The sequence below is a fragment of the Phytophthora sojae genome (genome assembly GCF_000149755.1).
Source record: "Phytophthora sojae unplaced genomic scaffold PHYSOscaffold_3, whole genome shotgun sequence".
Classification (NCBI taxonomy): Eukaryota; Oomycota; class Peronosporomycetes; order Peronosporales; family Peronosporaceae; genus Phytophthora; species Phytophthora sojae.
This window is the reverse complement of record NW_009258117.1, coordinates 6,385,019-6,403,343: the sequence shown is the minus strand read 5'-3', so window position 1 is coordinate 6,403,343 and position 18,325 is coordinate 6,385,019. Positions and strand designations below refer to the sequence as shown.

General features: G+C 48.5%; 4 protein-coding genes across 4 annotated transcripts; 2 read left to right on the top strand and 2 right to left on the bottom strand.

The window, feature by feature from the left end:
- Positions 1–810: 810 nt before the first annotated feature.
- PHYSODRAFT_462545 (hypothetical protein) lies at positions 811–984 on the top strand (the record flags this gene model as incomplete). The annotated part of the gene is made up of 1 exon (XM_009525718.1): positions 811–984. A coding segment is annotated over one exon (174 nt), but the record flags the coding sequence as incomplete, so codon positions are not given.
- A 1,913-nt stretch (positions 985–2,897) lies between these two features.
- On the bottom strand, positions 2,898–4,032 carry PHYSODRAFT_329281 (hypothetical protein; the record flags this gene model as incomplete). The annotated part of the gene is made up of 5 exons (XM_009525717.1): positions 2,898–3,203; positions 3,258–3,377; positions 3,428–3,528; positions 3,573–3,708; positions 3,991–4,032. 5 exons carry the CDS (start codon positions 4,030–4,032, stop codon positions 2,898–2,900), a joined length of 705 nt encoding a protein of 234 aa, XP_009524012.1.
- A 1,645-nt stretch (positions 4,033–5,677) lies between these two features.
- Positions 5,678–5,944, top strand: PHYSODRAFT_497420 (hypothetical protein; the record flags this gene model as incomplete). The annotated part of the gene is made up of 1 exon (XM_009525716.1): positions 5,678–5,944. A coding segment is annotated over one exon (267 nt), but the record flags the coding sequence as incomplete, so codon positions are not given.
- A 9,796-nt stretch (positions 5,945–15,740) lies between these two features.
- On the bottom strand, positions 15,741–16,174 carry PHYSODRAFT_382259 (hypothetical protein; the record flags this gene model as incomplete). Its single annotated transcript, XM_009525715.1, has 2 exons — positions 15,741–15,865; positions 16,012–16,174. Coding segments are annotated over 2 exons (288 nt in total), but the record flags the coding sequence as incomplete, so codon positions are not given.
- Positions 16,175–18,325: the final 2,151 nt, after the last annotated feature.

Genomic DNA, 18,325 nt, shown 5'->3' with positions numbered 1-18,325 from the left:
TCTTGCACACCGAGCAACACTCAGAAAGATTGACCACTGCGCAGGCAATTCGGTATGCGAAGTTGTATATTTACGTTATATTATACTCTAGCTAGATACATTACTTTTACAGGCGTTTAGATTTCGATGGAACGGAGGACGACTTGCTCGCTAATCTACCGTCATGATAGCGGCCATGAATACGAATGGATAGACAATAGGGTGACTTTCTCATGATTTCCAGATTAAGTAAGTCCTCTTGCCACTATCTCACACGCTTGGCTCTGAACCAACAACAACAATCGAACGAGCGATGACTGCTCTTTTGAGTTATCCGAGTCAAAGATTTTTAACTCGCTCTTAAACTACAGTACATGATGAGCACAGCCGTGCTATCGTAGGTGACGCGAAACTCCGCTGCGTACTTCCACACGTTCTTGGTAACATGAAACCAGCACATTACAACGGTAGTGTGAGACAGCTCGGTCGCGGACGCATTGAATTGGGCTTTATCAGCGTCCATCATCACGTACTGAGGGGGAAATTGTACGCCGCTGATATCCACACAGATCCGTTTAATGTAGCGAATACACCAACCGATATCCAGCTTCCGCTTCTGAGATGTACGGATGTAGGCTAGCGGCACAAAGTGGCAACTTTCATCAGAACAGCCATACGCAAAGACCGAGTAGCCATGGATGACCATGCTATGCGTACTATCCAGGTGCATAATCGTTGTACAATCACAGTAAAGAAGCCACCGTGGTACAAGAAGAAAACCCCCACTCGTTGCAGTACATGGGGAGTTCCAATGGTTGGATGACGACGTGAATGTACCAGCAGTGGCTTGTACATCTTGAAGAGGAAATGGCAGTCAAAAGGCGGCACATACTGCTTCTTGTCGACAACACCTCGTCACACGACGCGACGGGTCTGTGCTTGAAGCTCGTACGTGTCGAGAAGCTGCCGCCAAATACGACCGAAAAAATGCAGCCGATGGACCAAGGGATTATTTACTGTATCAAACGAGAGGTCCTGAACCAGAAGATGGTGAGAGCACTAGGCTATCTACGCGAGAGTGACCCATAAAAAAGTCGATCTCCTGACGGCAATGCAGTGGTACGAAACGGCTTGGGAGAAGGTGTCTGGAACTACAATTAGAAACTGTTGGCTGGAGTCTGCCTTGATCAACAAGAGTAAAGTGTCATAAATCAATATTTTTGCTTTTTCTATCGAGGCCGAGGATTGTCGATAGCATGCTAATCTCTATCCGTATCAGAAGTTGTTTATTGAGGCACATTACTGTAGGCACTTTTAACACATAGGAAAGGCAGCGCACATCGCGCGATTGTAGCTGACGTCCGGATGTCAGTACAGCAGTGGTGCATAATTCAAAATAATGTGAACTTCGCTAAAACTAATTTGACCATCACTTCAAGTCACATTATTATAAACGTCGTACAGTAGCTGGCTTACCTATCTCAACCCTCGGACATTTTTGGTAGCAATGGTGTGATCAAGGCTGAGCTTTTGCAGTAAGTTTGATAAGAGTGGTAGCTCGAGGAACCCAGAGCTCTAGCATTTTTTGACTCATATCGATATACTAAAATCGAGTTCTCTGGATTTTATCCGCACGTGAAAGGCTCCACTAAGTGGAGTATCTATTTGATTCGCGCACATTATGTCATGCGATTGTTGTAGGGGTCGGAGCATTAGCGAGTTCACAACTCGGATGAAACTCTAATGTTGTCTGTCTGCGAAGTTGATAAATGCGCCTACCGTGTCGTACAGTGGTTGTCGGAGCCGGTTCGGGGTACGTGTAGTTTCAATTTGATGGACCAATACTTATGGAAGGAATACACCACCAGTGGCGCAACCGGGAATGAATTGTCAGAAGTCCACTCGTAGTGCTCAGCCACGCCTCATTGTTTGATGTTAATTCTTGACTCAGGATTCTATTTGTTAGCAAAAATGAGCAGGATGTTTTGTCCAGCGGCGTACCCGTCTTCTTTTTTATAGGCTTAGCCATATGCCTTCGATATGTGTTCCTCCTACGTCTGTCAGCACGTACAGCTCTCCTTTTCGGAGCCCATACTCCGTTTCAGTGGTAGATCAGATCACTCACAAAAAAGCGGTGCAGAAGCTTCAGTGCCAATCTGAATTTTTCCGCTTAAAGATACTCGAGGTCGTGGCATACGCGTGCCTAACTTGCCCGACCGTAGTTCTCCATTCTTCACCATGTACCACAGGCAAAACAGATGCGAGACCTTTGGGAAGACCGTTTCAAACTGTATTGATCAGAGTCAGCTAAACGTCACTAAAGAACACCCGCGGATTAGGGATATGGAGGAATATCGTGAAGGTGCCGACACATATGTTTTTCTACTTAACCACTTTATGGTGGCTATGGTCCAATCAACTGACTGTAAGCGATTATTGTCAAATCAGGAGGCCGATGGATGCTAATTTATCCAATCGTCAAAGTTAGGGGTAGGTATATGAGCCACCGACACTTGCCGACATATAATGTCGGTAGGCCTGTCGAAATATGCTATCCACCTATAGTGAGGCTAAGTAATTAGGCGATTGTACGCATATTTTGCATGCTGCCGACACTTCACCTTGGGTTTGTACTGCTTGTATTTGTCTGCTTCACACGATTTGTAGCGGCGCTTCCGCCAGCTTCTCAAACTCAACCGAGTTTCCTGGACGATGATCTCTCATGACCTTACTACTGCATAATAACTTGACATGATCGGGTACTCGAAAGTTTTCAGCCGTGGTCCTCGTACATGTAGGAGGCACCACATAATAGGAGGCAGCACATAGGTATTATAAAACTTGATAAAATAAATAAATAAATAAATAAATAAATAAATAAATGAAATTTCTTGTCCTTGTTACAGCATCTACAAACTCTACTCGCACACAGCTTCAGCTACCCTACAAGGGGCATCCCTGCCGCGGCACGCAGTAATCACCACGTTGTCCTTCGCCGCAGCCTTTACTGCTACCCTGGGCGCCACGAGAAGCACAAGCTCCTGGCGCTTGCTGGCCTTCTTCCTCGGCGCAGAACCGCATCGTGCCTTGCAAATTTTGCGCCTTCGTCCCCGCTCGTCGTCCACCGCACTTACACCACCTTGCCCGGGGACGACTCCAGGCTTGACGACTAGGTCTCCGCCGCTGGAACGCCGCGCGCCCTCCACAAGCGTGCCCTCATCGCCCTCCAGCCACGACATCTCTCTCCATCTTCACTGCGCCCTCCTTCTCCTTGCCACACGAGGCAGCCCCTCCATGCCCTCTCCTCCACTGCTGCCCCTGCGGTGGCCACAGCGCTCCTCGCCACACCGCACGACCTCCTTCTCCACTGCGACGCGCTCCACCTCCGCGTTCGACTCCTGCGCAATCCCCCTATCAGCTTCATTGCGGCCTGCTTCGTTCTCTCCACCTCCTCCTCCTCCTCCTCCTCCTCCTCCTCCTCCTCCTCCTCCTCCTCCTCCTCCTCCTCCTCCTCCTCCTCCTCCTCCTCCTCCTCCTCCTCAACCACAGCTGCCGCCCGTCCGTCGTGCACTTCGTGCCTTTTCCCTTCGCACTCTTGTTCTCCCCGCCGTCCTCCACGCACTTGGTCTTCTCGCCGTCCCCCGCACACTGGGTGCCTCTGCTGCCCTCCGGGCCCTTGGTCAGCCCTTCGTCCTTCGTGTCGTCGGCCTCCACGCCGTCCTTCGCGTCCTAGCCCCCGTTCTTCATGCTCTTGTTGCCCCCGCCCTGTGACTGCTGCCCAACTCGCTTCCTGCTGTGTGTGGCTTCAAGGGCACATGATGAGCAAGCCAAAGTGCCCTCCCCTTGGTGGTGAGGAGAGAGGTCTCCTTGGGGGCAAGTTGCTAGAGCCGACGCGCTGTCTTGGAACCCTGTTTGCGTCTGTGCACACCTGCATGCCACGCACGTGAGGTCTGGAGGGGAGGGGTGTAGCGCAGGTCACGGCGCTGCGAACTCGATCAGGGGCGCCGCCACCATGACTGTGACGGCCAGGACTGAAAATGCAAGGATGGCCATTTAGACCAATCGAGTATTTTAACCATTGCTCGATCGTGTCGGCAGGTGTAGGCGGCTGTCGGCACCGTGACGCTATGGTTAAGGGCATTAAAGCATGAAGCTGTCGTAGCGCCCAGTCGTAATGTGGTTCTGCTCAATGTGTAAGAACACTGCGCGACGTGAATCGTGCTATTTGAACCTGTAATTCCGATAATGTTCAGCAAAGGAACATCAAACCTCTCCGCATGGTAGGTGCAATCCAACTGAGTTACACCATAGTTGTCACGGAAGACTGTCGAAGAACCGACGACGGGCGTCTGTACACTGGGGTTTGCTGCTGGGGTGGTTGAGGTTTCATGTCGGCGAGTTGGATAGCGAGCGCATCTACACTCATTTTATAGATAACACTATAATAAAATATATCAATAGAATACGATACCGATCCATTCCTGTGAACTTAAAGCTGAGCATGTCTGCTAGCAAGTGACAGTCTCCCGTGGATACCCCCCCTCCCCCTGTTTTTTCCACCAAAGATTGCTACCAGCTCTGACAGCGGATCAGTGGCTGAGAACAGAATGAGGTACATCTGGCGGTAGTAGGCAGCTCTATGGAGATGGCCTAACACGCCAGAATGTTTGGCATCGTAGTGCCGGCTGATGAAAAGCCTTATTTCATTGTCCTTGTTGTGTACAAGGACATATTGTAAATAGGAGTAACACATATTCCCAAATACAGGGTACCCAAGATGGACGAATGCCACATACATTAGAACGTGAGGGGGGGGGTCGGCGACATACATCTTGGAGGCGCTTGGAGAGGAGGGTGGAGGGAATTAGAAAGTGAGTAACGAGTAAGTAGCGTGGGGCGTAAGGCTTTGTCACGGGTTTTGCGGTAGTTTCGTTATAGCGGATAGGAAGGGCAATATAACTTTATTCTAGCGAAGCCATACGAACCCGTCCCATTCAACCACAGTCAAGCGCGTAAGGATCAGACGCGGGGACCTAAAGTGACCCCCCTCCCCCCCGACTATGCATGCTTAGCTTGGTGGTCAAACGCATTACGCGCCAAATCTTCATCGAGACCAAGGGCTTCGATGGCACCCGATCAAAGCAAAACTCGTCGTGTATGCAAGCGCGTGCTATATCATCAAGGAGGACAAGCTTAACGCCAAGCACACCATCGATCGGTCGGACGTCGGCTATGTGATCACAGCTAGCGCATCAATCATAGCAGCCCACGTCGGCCTCTGCATCATCGCTAGCATGGTCTACGGCTGGCGATATGAAGTCGTGGTATATCAAATACATATTTGCTGTCTTTGGGATGGGCAAACCATAGAAATTTCTATGTAGAGATTGGTATGCATGTCCTTACAAAGAGGTGCCACGCACGTGGCATGGTCGCCACAGGCCACTTCAACTCCACTAATTTATGCGTTTCTTTTTCTCTTTCGTTACGAACGATTAAACACCGAACTATGTCTCTAAATGTAAACCCCGTTTTGCTGATGTACTGTCATATTTAAAACCTAATCCGTTTCTAGCATGTATATCTATGGCGTAAGGGTGTTGTAAAGTTCAATTCAGATCTTCGTTATGTCCTTCTTATTGAAAACATTAATGTCACGTGCCGCCAAAACGGCAAGATGAGCTTATGACGGGGGTGTTGCACCACCATGTGTCTGCTACCGGCTAACAGTACGGTAGCCTGCCCGCCCCTTGACGTCGGATTCTTGGGGTCGCTAAAAAGAACACTGCGGGCGCACTTCCGCAGCGACACGCGTTGTCTCATCGCCGCCTCCACGACTAGCTATTACGACCGTGCCGTTTCATGCACCTTCTGCTACAACGATTTTGTCAGCGAGTACGTGCATGTGCTTGCCGGCTTTACTACGACTACTACAACAGCTAGCAACAAGGGGTTGAGCAAATAGCAGAGCTCATGTATCCACCCTGATAAAACACACAAACGTCAGACACAAAAACCATGCATATCCCATCTGCACGCCCACTCCGGCTGCCAGCTGCCTACCGCGGCGTTATGGAGCCACTCCATTGAGGCGTGGGGAAATCAACAAAAGAGCAGACGCACCAATAGGCATGCCACTAATCATCGACCTCACGGCCAAATCGGAAGCCAACTCGGGCGCCAACGGAGATACGGCTGGGTCAAGGCTCTGACCGCGCGACCAAGGACTTGCAGCGCGCTCGACCTCGCCCAGGCGGCACTAAGCGCCGAGGAACTGGATCGAGCGGTCGCTGGCGCTCGTGCCGCTCTGGATGTGTCGAGGCGATTTGCGCTCCAGCCCGATACCAGAGGTCACGCCGGAGATGCCGTCCAGCCACGAGGACACGCCCCACGTGCTGCTGAGGCCCGACGTCGTGCTGAAGGTGGCGCCGTGCGCGGAGAAGCCACGGGAGGTTGCACAGTCCCAAGAACACCCTGGAGGCGGCGCAAAGACCAGAGAAGCCACACGTGCCGCCGAGCCCAAGACCGTAACGTAGGCGGTAATGCCTGGTAGCGGTTGTTGTCAGTTCCCTCGATTATTGCGTTTCAACCGCTACTTAATGTGGGTGCATCATGGTTTATGTGGGTACACCGGTACCTACCGTATTTGTCGATGAGCTTGGGATGCCTCAATTTTATGTTTAATCCTTGTATTTTGTTGTTTAGACATTTTCTTCGTTAGTTTTCACCGCCTTTCAAAGGGGTTCGTTTCGATCGAACGTACTACACTTGTGTGAGGTTCTTCGGTCGGCGCCGTTTAAAGCGCTGGTGTCTGCACTCTAAACAACGGTAAGATTTCAGCTCCTACACAGCTTTTTAGAACCATCTTTTCTTATTTTGTCGCGGTCAAAAGCCATGATTCCAAGGGTTTCGGCTCATTTTTGGCGATCTTAACCTGTAAAAACCTATATCGACATTTAGTTATGTAAGATAACTTCGTGCGTATATTCGGAAAATGAGGTCAATTTTGAAGATTCCAAGCGGGTTTTGAGTTACCAGACCTGCAGGGATGCCTCCTCGGCCAACCGTGACTTTCGGGAAAAGGTTTGCTCAATTTTTGCAGAAATAGTGGAGTCTCATTGGTTGAGACACGATAAAATCTGTAAAAATAGCGGTCGAGAAACCACTCCCCATCCTGAAAAATAGTCCATCCGTTAGCATAGAAGATAATATAAAAACACGAAGGTATTTTTGCATAGTAGACTCTGTTAAACCGACCCAACTAGAACACGAACACTATTCATTCCAATCTGCCGCACCTTACGTGGTGTTTGGTTATACCAAGGAAAACTTCGACGTGCTCGAGCACATCGAAGGCCTGAACTAGGGCGACAATCCTTCGCCTCCCTGCACGGAGGCTCATTGCTCCAGCATCATCAACTCTAATGGGAAATACACAAATCGCAACGAATTGACCCGATAATTTATGTAGGCATTAAGTAATACAGCCATTTCACTGTCATTGCTAGTAGTTCGCATAATATATTATTAACATTAAGAATCTACAAATATTGCCAATGATTTTACAGTGCTCATCTATGCAGCTCTAATGGCGATTCAGTCGTGAAAAGGTGGAATTCAGCTATATTTTAACACGATCTGTCCATCGAACGCGAATAATATGTGCGTCATGCAGGTGTTCGCAGGTTTTAGACGTCCTGCTCTCATCAAGTGATGTGACCGTGCCTGCCAGCGACCTTGAGCTGGATGCAATGGCTCCTGACCAAGTGCGCGTCGCTCTAAGTTCTACCACCACCTCGACGTTGATGGCGGAGGAGCGTTAACAAAGCTCGGGGAGGTCTACGCCGTCCCTGTCGGGAGTTGCTTCTTGGACAACGTCGTTAGCCGAGGATTGAATTCACACAAACTGACTAAGTAGTGAGGCAATGCAGTATGAGTGAGAGTGCCCCCAGTCCAAAGACAATCGCGCCGTATCCGGTCTCGCAGTGCTGGATCTGCTTCTGGAGGGCGCGCGGGCTGATCTCGACACGACTTGCTCAGCGAATCCGTTGAAAGGATAGTGAGAAACACTGACGAACAACTCGAGCAGATAGATGCAGTGCTTCAGTTGATACATTATCTTAGAACGAATATATGTAACGCCAGATCGAAAAGAACCGCCATAAAATGCTCTAAATAAGAGACCGAGAATGCCGCTCTACAATACAAAAAAATTCATAAACGTTTCTTTTAGTACAACAACACAAGCAACCATGTGCAACATTCCAAGTAAAAAATTTATAAAACAGCACACAACAACAAAAAGAGGTTTGTAATGTCAAAATACAACGAAGTACAATACAACAAATACAGAACGATTCAACAACAAAATATAACAAAACACAATACAATAGAGCTGCCTGACGAACTGTGATTCCCCCCCCGGGTGCGCCCGCCCGGGCGCGCAATTATAGCTGATGCGATCATTTGTTATTTATATTATCTAATTTTAGATTATTTTTTAAAGAAACTTACTATGGGATCGGATATGTTCGGTACAAAACACAATATCTAATAGTGATCAGAATCATATGTTTTAAAAAATATTATTCGAGATGCTAGAGCAGATTCGTGAGTGCATCTATAGCTAGTATCGGCACTGTACGGCGAATGGTGCCCAACCGACTCCAAATCCTAAGCTTAAGCGACTATATACCCCCTATTTTACTAACTCCAGCGAGACAGGTTAACGCACGTCATCGCGTAGGCAATACCACCACCATGCACGATCACATTTCGCATTACTTTTGTCGGACCACGAAGTACCGTGGGCGGCTGGTAGGACGGCGTAGATGAGACCGTCTAAATTCCTTACCCCCTTCGTCAGATGGAGTGTCTACGGCCTTACGCGCTAATAGTGCTACGTGGTGGTTGACACACGAGCACGCTAGCTTGCACTCCAGTCGCAAAAACAATTCGCTTCATACGGGGGGGGGGCTTGCTATAGCTGAATGATCCTTCTTTTCTTCTTTTAGGGTCTTAAAACATTGAAAATAAAACCAATACCACACCACATGTCGGTTGGCTGAATCGCAGGTACGATATCATCATTATGCACATTTTCCGGCCATGCTCACAATTGTGAGTGACCAAAGGGCTCTTTTGAATATTGTTTTGCAGCTACTCACTCAACCATAGGCATGATGCCAATTTCGCCGTCAAATTCCTTCTTCTTTTGAGAATTGTAGCACCGTCTTGCTATCGTTGTCAACGGTGCGCAGCGTAATCATCTTATGACTATTCCAAATGCAAATACTAGTCAAACGCATTCATAGCATGTATCGAGCAAATCACGGTAGATGTCATGTCCCATGCGACATACCTCCGTAACTATAAAAGGAAATGACATAGATTTGTATGTTATAATTTATTAAGGATACTCGATGGGCTAAGAGCTATCGATTATATACATGCGGAAACTACACACGATATCCGTGAAGTAACGCCACATGTAAAGTGTTATGAGCAAAGCCCTACAACGTTTGTTGATTCGTCGCAGCCCATATATTGCACACTACAGCAAGTTGTGGTGTGGTCGGTTCTTATACCCCCAAACTTATATTGATTTTATAAGGAATAAATGTAGCTATACCAGATTAGTGGTAGCTCATATTAGCATGGATTGTATTCAATATAGGGGCTCCATTAGCCACGTGTTGGGATACAAGGGAGTTGGTAGTGGAATGGCCTGCGAACTTCGCAATCTCCCAGCCAGCTGCAAGCACGTGTTCCTCCTCCTACTACTACTACCACAGGGTCAGCTTGTATCACTGGTAGCGCTTGTTGGTCAAGACTCGACGACCATGGCCCTGAGCCGCGTAAAATCGAACCCTATGTGCCAGCCGCGAAAGCAGAGACAAGTAGAGCTGGGGACACAGGTCGCGCAGCTGACTGCCGAAATTATTGGCTCTGCAAGCCAAGCGCCGCACCCACCGCCGACGGAGTTGAAGCCACGAGCCCCAAGCGGTCTGCCTTTGGACCCCTCGGACGCCAGCGGAGGAGCCGACATTGGGACAGTTTACCCACAACGCCCTCGTACGCTATGAAGCTTCACACTACCAAGCGGGGCTTCGATAGAAGCTTCGTCAACTCGGTGACATTGATAAGTAAAATGGGAAGTACTCGTCGCTGATCTTCCGCGTTGAGAACATTAGTGAAGTAGAACAACTCAGCTACTACTGAGATAACCTTAAGCGCGCCACGCAAGCTTCCGTCTAGCTACCAAACACGACGACGCTAAAGAAAGCAATGGGTCAAATCTCCAGGTACGAGATGACCCACTTCAGTGGCGATCGCCGACAGGATCGCGAGAAACACGGGCGCGAGCAACCGTTTCGTACGCCGCTCAGATCGAACGCGTCCAAAACCAAGTAGGCGTTCGGTAAGGGTTCATACAAGCCTGGCCACTACGCACCTGCAGAGCAAACCAAGCATGGTATTGTTTATACCACTGTAACAAGCATGGACACTTCAATCACTACTACAGCCAGCTGAAAGACGAGGGAGGAAACGACCAGCCACGCCAGTAGAAGAGGGACCTGTCGTGGCAAGCGCTAGCGGAGAAATTTTAACCGTTAACGAAGATGCGTTAGATCTACTTAGCGCAGTCCCTCTCACCTACAATCGCGCATCTTTGTTTTGCTGTTGAAGGGGACACGGGAAAACATGATTGGCGCCAAACGTTTGCCCGACTGGGATACTACTACGGTATCACGAGGGTTTGCAAAGCAGTGTTAGCTGGACACACGTGGACACTGACCAAACCAACAATATTGGGAAAACGGTCATGGAGTTGTCGAGCGAACAACCTCCAAGCTCCTATGTTAAACCGCCATTGGCGACGGAAGAATACATTGCAGATCTGTCAACCAAGTTAGAGGATTCCGCTGAGCCACTGGCAAGATGCGTGCGTTGAATGGGAGTTATTCTGCCCGACGGGCCCCCAAACCATGCTGACCATCAGTACTACGAAAGAATATTGAATGGTCTTCTGCACATGCTGACCGCAAACCAATCGGGACATCGCCATGCTGATATGCATCCCAAACGACGTCGTTACCTCCTTTCGAAAACATCCTACGAATCGAACGCTCGTCCTTCCACTTCAAAGTCCTCGCATTGCTGAGTGTCGACGTCCCCAATCAACCGGCAACAAGAGCAGCCAGATGTTATATTCAACGGGAATCGGACATGCGGTCCAGTATTTAAACTTTTGCAGCGTCGCTAATTTTGCGGAAAGTTTACCTGCCCCCCCCACCACCCCCACCCAGTCCCACGCCATTCTCGTGGTGTTCAGTGCGCGCAACATGGTGCGCTTCAGAAACTTTGGGCTTCAATTCGGGCGGGCTATACTTCTGGGAAAAACGTGATGGTGAACCGTTTGCCTCCATGGCACCCGAACGAGTTTAATCTATTTCATCACAGACTACCAAATAATCCTTCCCGCCCCACATAGCTTGCAGTCAGCATCAACATGGCGCTTCACTAAAATCTTGACATTGAAAGAGATAATCCTAAATGTGGGTCGGGACAGCGAGGCTTCTCCGCGAAAGGGCCCCTATCCCCCGTTACAGCTCTTCGAGCAAAGAGATCTAAGGTACCCAAGCAGATCGACAAGCCAACACTATTGACGAAATCTTCGTCACACCGTAGAATGTTGCGATTGAGTGGACAACTATAAGCAACCCCGCGTGAGAAAACATTACAATTATGGGTCCACAAGCTACTCCAGTTCGTGATGCAGTAACGAAGAATGGTCTAAGTTGCTTGCTAGGTTCAATGATTTCTGGGACGAGAACAGTCTATCAACGGAATAGACAAAGAAGTTTGTAAGTGTCCATCACCGACTCGCCATTGAAGAGCGGCCACAATAATCACCTTCAAGCAGTTCTAGGCCATTTATCCGCATGGAGCTACTGATTTACCATCTGCACCAGAACTATTCGGAGGTGGTCATTGAGCGGGCGGATTTTCTCAAGCTACACTAGTTAACAGTATATGGTATTCATAGGTAGTAATTGTAAAAGTAAACAACAACGCAATGTACTAATTTCGCTTTTTGCGCTCTAGCTAACATGCGTGTCAATCCGCGTGGAATCTGCAAGTCGGCGGGATCGTAGTCGCCACGGCTTTGTCATCACCGCACAGCTCTCCTGTATCTACCACAGTCTTACGGGCCACGCCGCTATACCTCAAGAGCCTCGCTCGTCGGAGATAAGCATTCATGATGTATTAATGTACCAGTTTGTGCAACGCGCCACATAATTTTATACCAAAGTCCGACGTGCGTCGCGAGGTGATGACCACAGCAACTCCGGCTTGCTCCTCATTCTTATTGCACGCTTTCTTCCACTCACATTGTAGGAAATGCCAATGTGTGTCTGTGTGGTGATGGTGGGGTTGGGTGGGTGGGGGGGGGCAACCTATCAGCGAAGCCATTATGTATGGGGCTGCCACATTGCACCTAATACGTGACGCGAATACAAGGCAATTGCATGTGACTCAACACAATAGTCAAATAAACATATTTAGCGCAGTCTGTCCAGCCGGCACGTTTGCCCCTGACGCCGAACTTCGACGCTACAACCTTCTTTGCAGGCTGTCGCTATCGTCGGCACTGCAGATTTAGATACGTGCTTCGCACATCAGCAGATCTGCCGCAAGCTGGAATCAGGACAACTTCGTAAATGTTTTTAGCCTGTTCTTAGCCTGTGGTTGAAACGTTAAGCCGTAATTCACCGTCGTAATTTATTAGCTTGAGGTTTTGTGGGAAACCCACTCCGAAACCCACGGGCAAATTCTCTAGATTGCTTCCTACATTATGAACACCACTAGTTTGCAAATGAACGCGCCTACAATGTGAGCTCATTCGCCAACTACTCGCCTACGGTAAAGATTTTGCATTAACAAAACCGCGAGACCAGTTTCAGCGCGAAGACGACCCACGCGAGGGCCTGTGCGCAGACTCGTTCGACGAATAGCAGGAGCTGCACAGCGAGGGCTCTCCCGTGTTCCACCCCATTGACGGGGTGGTCGTAGAGCGGTCGGGCAACCCCGTCGAGGCGGTTTTGGACCGTCGCGGGGCCCTCGCTAGCCGCAAGCAGGGGGGAGCCGACGCCAACGACGTCGCCCGACCGCCCCAGAAACGTATTGCGCTGACCGCTGTCATTGTCCGCCCAGTGGCCAGGGTGAAAGAGCTCACCCAGACGACCGCCGCGCATTGATGGAGCCAAATAGCCTGTTTCAAAAGCTGGGCCGTCAAGAGGCAACCGAGAATTACAGTGGTCTGACCTTCCAACTGACCTGTTGAGAATTACAGTGGTCTGACCTTCCAACAGGTCAGTTGGAAGGACGAGGCAACCGAGAATTACAGTGGTCTGACCTTCCAACTGGCCTGACGAGGCAACCGAGAATTACAGTGGTCTGACCTTCCAACAGGTCCTTCCAACTGACCTGTTGGAAGGTCAGACCACTGTAATTCTCGGTTTCCAACAGGTCAGTTGGAAGGTCAGACCACTGTAATTCTAACTGACCTGTTGGAAGGTCAGACCACTGTAATTCTCGGTTGCCTCGTTCTTCCAACTGACCGGTTGGAAGGTCAGACCACTGTAATTCTCGGTTGCCTCTTGACGGCCCAGCTTTTGAAACAGGCTATTTGGCTCCATCAATGCGCGGCGGTCGTCTGGGTGAGCTCTTTCACCCCCCCCCCCCCCCGGCCCGGGGACGCCTTCGTGGAAGTCGCTGCTAGGAACGAGCTCCAGGCGGACGACCCCAAGCCAGCTTGTCCGAACGAACTCGAGGTGCGATCGTCGACCTAGGGTGCAAGAGGATTTCTTATAGAGTACGTTAATTTAGTTAGTACATGAAGTGAACACTTATATTTATACTAGTAGGCTTTTGTAGTCGCCGCACATTTGCTGCAGCTCGTCGACCTTTGGGTTTAGAACCCTGGACAGCATGTTTACCTTCTGTTGGCCATTATTGTACCTTTCCGTTTTTAGAATATAACGAGGGAGATGCGTTGGTTGTTCAACGTTAGAATCAGGGTCGTATGGCCACTCAGGATACCACCAACCACTCGATTCGGACCTGTCTCCGATTGGGTTTCGCTCCATTTACCTCTGTAAATCTCTGCTCGCGACAAGTGTTATCAGTGTGCTGATCAGCGATGCGACGTTTGATTTTTTGAGGGATGTGTTTGGGTTCCTGGGAGCATCATTTTTCGATACAGAGCAGCGCGTTTATCGCACCTATACCAACCGCCCATGCGAACATGCTCACGGATACCTAGTTAGATTGGTTGAGCGCCACGGATCCACATTAATCGCAACAGGGATTATGTAGTATTCTTGTAAAGGATTTCTGTTATCGTGCGTTCCTGGGTTGGAAATAGTCCGCGTATGCAGTCGATTGCTTTCAGACCATCCATAGTGTAACGGGGTTACACACACAAGTGGCTACAGTCACTTGTAACTCTAGCAGACACGACGTTTGTTAGAGGTTCGGACGACTTTCTCGACCTTGGTGTAGACACGCCAAAGGCTACATACATTTACGATCACCACGACGGGTGGCCCATAGAGACTTACGATTACTATTGGCTGAAAGAAGCATATTTTAGCCAATGAGCGACATGCATAGCATTGGAATTCTGCCAACCAGCCGTTGGCAGATTCCCAGTTTAGAATATTACATATAGAGGAAGTCAGAAACATAAAACAAAAATAGCAGTTCTCATTTTAACCCAAAAGCATTATTTGGATCGTTTATTTAGATTAATCTATACTCGGAGGCCTTATTATAATTAACTCTAGTTTAAACTAAGATACGCTTCCTCACACACATGCGCGCACGTGTTCGCTAAAGGAGTGAGCCAAAGTAGGCCCATTTCACATTGGCATCACAGGCTTCGCGGGTGGTTTGGAGAGGCCGTTCGTATAAGACATAACTATTTCCCGGCCCTCGCATTGGTCGCAAAGAGCTTCCTTGGAGGTGGAAACTTACTTTAAAATTCGGATTCAATACGTCAAACGGATTGAATGCGACAGTCGTAAAAACACCACGGTCTTTAACAAAAAAGGGGATTTGCACCGGTCCCATGAGGGTGTCACCCTTTCGCATGATACAAATATTCTCAGGGATCAGTAATAAAAAAGAAATCAGAAATGTATTAAGAGATCGATATTTCCTAGTTGTCCTGCACTACGGGGGGGCATCAGGAACAGCAGCGGGAAAGCGAAAGCGACCATCTCGGTCGCGAGGGCCGGTTGGAATCACGCCAGCTCTCGCGAATCCTTTGGCGATCGTTTCGGGCTTGACTTCTGCCCATGCTTCGACGACGAAGCGCGAAATCAGCGACCTCTTCTCCGATGTCGTAGCTGGGGACCGGTTCCCAAGGTGGTACGTGAGATAAATTCTCCTAAGAACTAAACACATAAGGTAAGTGACTAATAAGTAACCGATATTGTAATAATAAAAATGTACTTCATTACTGCAACATCCAGTGGTTGGCACAAACCTGTAATGCCTGGGGGCACGAATGGACCTGCGTGCAGCACTGCTCCAGCGACTCCCTCACTGATGGCATCTTGTGGATTTTTAGGCTGTCCAAAATGAGCAGGTGGCATCCGTCCACACTCGGCTTCCAAACCTATTTCAAATAATAAAAAAACAATACCAACAAATTAGCTTACAAATAAATTACAACACCAAAATGTGACACTTACACGCTCGATCCACTCCATCATGACGGCCTCGTTGCAAAAAGCCTTCTTCTGGACGGTATGTTCAGCCCCGGGGGAGCCAAACACCGGGCTCCATATTTGGTGAGATACCGGACCCCCCGGACCTCCGGCGAAAACGATCAGCGGTGGCAGCTTTAGCTCCGTGGCGGTCGCAGTATGAAACACCGATGCAAGAAACCTGTTGATTTCACTTCCTGTAAATGATAACTAAAAAATTAGAAAAATATTAAAAAAACAGCAATAGTTTTACCTTGCTGCACGTCCATCGTCGCATTTCCAACGAAGTCGATCGTTGTGTTGCCGGCCATGTCAATGTACACGTCCGTTTGGTCCATGTCGAACACAGCTGCCAGCTTGGCATCGCCGCGTTCAGATGAAAGAATCCCGTCTTCTTCAATCGCATGCTGGATTGACAGCGAAAATACATTGGCAACAAGCTTTTTATGAAATCAATTAGTAAAATACATATTTGTCAAAAGAAGCAAGGTTGAAATAGTATTTGCCTCCATGTCGGGACGCTTCTTTCTACCTCTGTGGGTGATTCGTCGAAATGACAGCCGGTTGCGCTTTAGAAAGCGTCGGACAAACGACATGTTCCCGTTCCGGGAGCACGCTTTAAAGCGTTTAGGATTTTACCGAGCCAGCATTAGCAACAAACATTCCATTGACACATACAGGTAGCAGTTTTTCCTCATTTCTACAATCCAGTCAAGAAGTCTAAACCACAAAATTAGTCTTACAAAATAATTCACAAAACTTACTTTTTCTCTAAACTTGGGTCTCGAATGTACATCCCAGTACTGCGATGAGTGAAAAAACTTGGTAGGCAAGTCCTCCGCAGCCGTCTTGATTAACACCTCTTGCACTTTCCAGCGATACCACGTCGAGCGGTGGACACCCACCGCCGCTGCCGCAGCTGCGACGGTCTTCGTCCCGCGGTCGAGCGCCTTCAGCTTGAGTTTTTGGGTGGCCAATCATCGCAAAACAAGGAGTGGGGACGGAAGACATGGAGGCACCGGCAGGTGTTGCGCGCCTTAAACGTTTTACCACTCGCAAAAACTTTAGTCTTTTTATGAAATTTATTTTGACGGAAAAGTTTTTACCACTGTCTCATTGAATCCGAATTTTACGGTAGTACGCTTCTTCGAAATGTTACGTTGTGATTTCATGTGCTCCTTCTTTCAATGTACATAGCCGCACTCTCGCTTCTTAACAGTTACTAGTTCCCAGAAATCACTGGGTGCATCCTTAACACGACCGATGCAGCAACAGCCGAATTCCTCTTTTACTCCACGTTTTCCTCCGTTGCTATCCCAATAAGACTTGCTTCTTTATCTAAAAAAAGCCAATAACGCTTTTGTTACCCCACCCCCGCACTCACGGGGTTTTCCGGGTCATGACTTTGATCCATATAGACCATGTTAAAGCTGTATACCATATTTTAAAAATATGCGTACTTGATCTAAATATTGTCTTCCCATCAGTACGGCACATGTCTATAACCAGCGGGAAACTGGTTGACTCAGACAGACAACCATGTTGTCTAAGACGCCCTCGTATGGGTAGCTACAAATCAACAGGGTGTATATACTACAGCTTTGTGTGTCCTTTTTGTTGGGGCCGAACAAAAATCAAATAAAGCGCAGGTTTATGCTAGAAGAATCCTATGATCACATCCCAAAATGCCAGGCTATGCATGCCTTGAAAGCAAAACACCGTTGTACCTAGCTAGCAACTAATTGCCACCCTCTCTACAACCGCTACATGCATTTGGCTATCGCTGTGTCTGTATAGTTATAGCGGACGCCTTTTCGATTTTCTCCTACTTGGCCACTTTCTCAGGCCACTATTCTTTTGTTGGGGCTCAATTAGCTCGCGTAGGCTCATCCAGAGTCTTACAGAGTAATATGTAGTGTATATAGTGTTGTTTTGTGTTTGTGTACCTCTTCGTTCGCATACTCTGTTATATCGGGTGCAATAAGGCATGTCATCATAGCCAGAAGAGGGTACAATCATAGTGTATTCCCTGTCTAATACTATCGGAGTAGGATGGCACTGTCTCATACGCACGATGGGGGGAGCCGTTACCAATCAAATAGTCAGCCGAATCCAACTTCCTTCGTAATTCCCACTCGTTCTTTGTACATATATTCACCTATACCTGTGCATTTCACGTAGATAAAGACGTCCGGCTCTGTTTCATTACATGTAGTCATACCTGTGAGAGCGGGGGAGGTGGGAGGGGGGGGGGTAAGACGTGACTATTATAAAATTGTCATTCACGGTGGGCGCCTTCCGCTTGCGGCTTCTCTATACAAGTCTGATATCAATCCATTGAAAATTCCGGTTGTCAGGAGCGACAAGACATGGAAATAGCTTCGTATAGCGCGCAACCGGCGTGGTTCATGACCTATTTCCCGATTTTTTTAGTCCCGACGCTGAGGGCATACAATGATGCCCACCCAATGACTGCGTAGAAACGAACAGCGTATGTATTCGACTTGAAGTCATGTAGGCTTTAACCCGCATACAGGCTTTGGTTCGCACACTGCACACAACGACAA